Source organism: Bremia lactucae, linkage group LG18 (genome assembly GCF_004359215.1).
Source record: "Bremia lactucae strain SF5 linkage group LG18, whole genome shotgun sequence".
Lineage (NCBI taxonomy): Eukaryota > Oomycota > Peronosporomycetes > Peronosporales > Peronosporaceae > Bremia > Bremia lactucae.
The window spans coordinates 2,020,399-2,022,534 of record NC_090627.1 but is presented as its reverse complement, the minus strand read 5'-3'; the positions used below and the strand labels follow the sequence as shown (position 1 = coordinate 2,022,534).

Below are 2,136 nucleotides of genomic sequence, written 5' to 3'. Positions count from 1 at the left end.
TTAAACCAGAAAGTGATGTGTGAAGGCAAAGCCATGAGAAGTAAACGTAAAAAGCATATAAATTACACTTCTACACAAAATAGAGATATGAAAATCGGTAATTCATAAAAAAAAATGGCAAATCGAAATGGTGACATTACCAATGAGCTATTCAATCTTTTTATTATTAAAAATAGAAGACAGCGAGCTGACAGGAAGTCAAGTGTCGCATTAATAAATTCCAAACTTTCGCAGTTTTGTCCGAGGAAAACCATTTTCTTTAAACTTATTTTTATTTATATTTTGTTAAATTCCCATTTTCGGGAAGATTGCTTGCCCACTGCTCCGTGAAGCATTAGCTTCAATCTAGCACTAATAAAGCATCAAAAAGGAATGAAAACCAAAGAACAATACAGACCAGTCCAGAATGATCCAATAACAAATACGACGACCAGAGAAATCCAACAGCACATAATCCAAAACGCTACAGAAAAAACCAACCCAACCGCCCCATCAAACCAGAACACGAGTCCCAAGCCAAAAAGCTATCAGAAGTAAACGCAAAAAGCATTAAAGTCACTTCTACCAAAATAGAGATACGAAAACTGGCAATAGAAAAAAATGGATCGAAATGGTGACAATACCAATGAGCTTGAATCTTTTAATTTTAAGAATGGAAGACAGCGAGCTGACAGGAAGTCAAGTGTCGCATTAATAAATTCCATACTTTCGCAGTTTTGTCCGAGGAAAACCATTCTCTTTAAACTTATTTTATTTATATGTTATTAAAATTCCCATTTTCGGGAAGATTGCTTGCCAACTGCTCCGTGAAGCATAAGCTTCACCTCTAGCAGTAATAAAGACCTCCAAAAGGAATGCCAAGACCACACCCGCCACCATACAGACCCGCTCCATACATGTTCCAGTAACCAATCGGGTACGCCCAGCCGGGAATGCCACCGCACATGAATCCAAATCGGTACGGTCCAAAACCACCCCAACCGCCCCATCCGCCCCAGCTTCCGAGTCCCCAGCCAAATTGCTCTTTCTTGTTGTCATCGCTCTGATCGTTGGAGTCATCGTCTTCGTGACTTTCTTTCTTAACACTTGCAATGGCATTAGCTGGCGGATCAATCTTCACCGTCACTCCTGTTAGCGTGACACCATCGGGCAACTTGGACGCCTGAATTTTAGTAAAAGCTTCGACTGATGTTTTGACCACAGGCTCGTCGACGGCAATAACACTACCGACAAAAGCCAACATGGCGACAAGAAAGCATGAAGTCTTCATAATTTCGCTGTTGTAGTCGCTTTAAAGCTGCAAATTGAATTATGGCGGAGTGTAATCAGCTCTAATGGGGGACTTCTCATTGTTTAGTCTTCTACTGTCATGAACTTTTCCGCAAATTTTGATTGAAGTCGGTGAATCCAAGTCCGATTGATAGCAACGAGGATGGAATGGCGCCTGACAAGCAAACAACACTGGACGAATGTCAATATATTTTGAGCGCAAAAAAATACTAATGTTGTCGTGCATTTTGCATCCACACGCTTTCAGCGAATGATGCCTGCATATCGATTTTACGGATACTCGTGAAGTAAAAAGATCTGTTTTATTTTAAAATACATTTGGGCGGCACTCGCAGAACGGTATTATCCGACAAACAACTTATCAGACCACTTTACAAGCTGGGTAATAGGACAAGCGATATACCCTTTCTGTAAGCACTAAGAGGTAGAAGCTTCACACTAAAGTTTTGAAATAAGGGAGTATGATCTTGCGAGTACGAAACTCTAATATAAAGTTGTGATTTAAAAGCATTGATGACAAATCCTGTAATACAAGGAAAGTTCATCAATGTAAGGTTCTAATTAAAGCATCGTACGGCGTAATGAAAATCAAAGAATAATATTTGAAGAGTTTAGAATGCATTTAATGGCAAATACGACTACCAGATAAATCTTAACAGTTGGTAATTCAGAAATTCTCCAGAAAATTGGAGAGTGAAGCTGCTGGATTAAACCAGAAAGTGATGTGTGAAGGCAAAGCCATGAGAAGTAAACGTAAAAAGCATATAAATTACACTTCTACACAAAATAGAGATATGAAAATTGGTAATTCATAAAAAAAATGGCAAATCGAAATGGTGACAATAC

General features: G+C 39.0%; 1 protein-coding gene across 1 annotated transcript; it reads right to left on the bottom strand.

Moving 5' to 3' along the window:
• CCR75_006152 (uncharacterized protein) lies at positions 1 to 1,270 on the bottom strand (the record flags this gene model as incomplete). The annotated part of the gene is made up of 2 exons (XM_067964223.1): positions 1 to 70; positions 870 to 1,270. 2 exons carry the CDS (start codon positions 1,268 to 1,270, stop codon positions 1 to 3), a joined length of 471 nt encoding a protein of 156 aa, XP_067819696.1.
• Between the last annotated feature and the right edge of the window lie 866 nt (positions 1,271 to 2,136).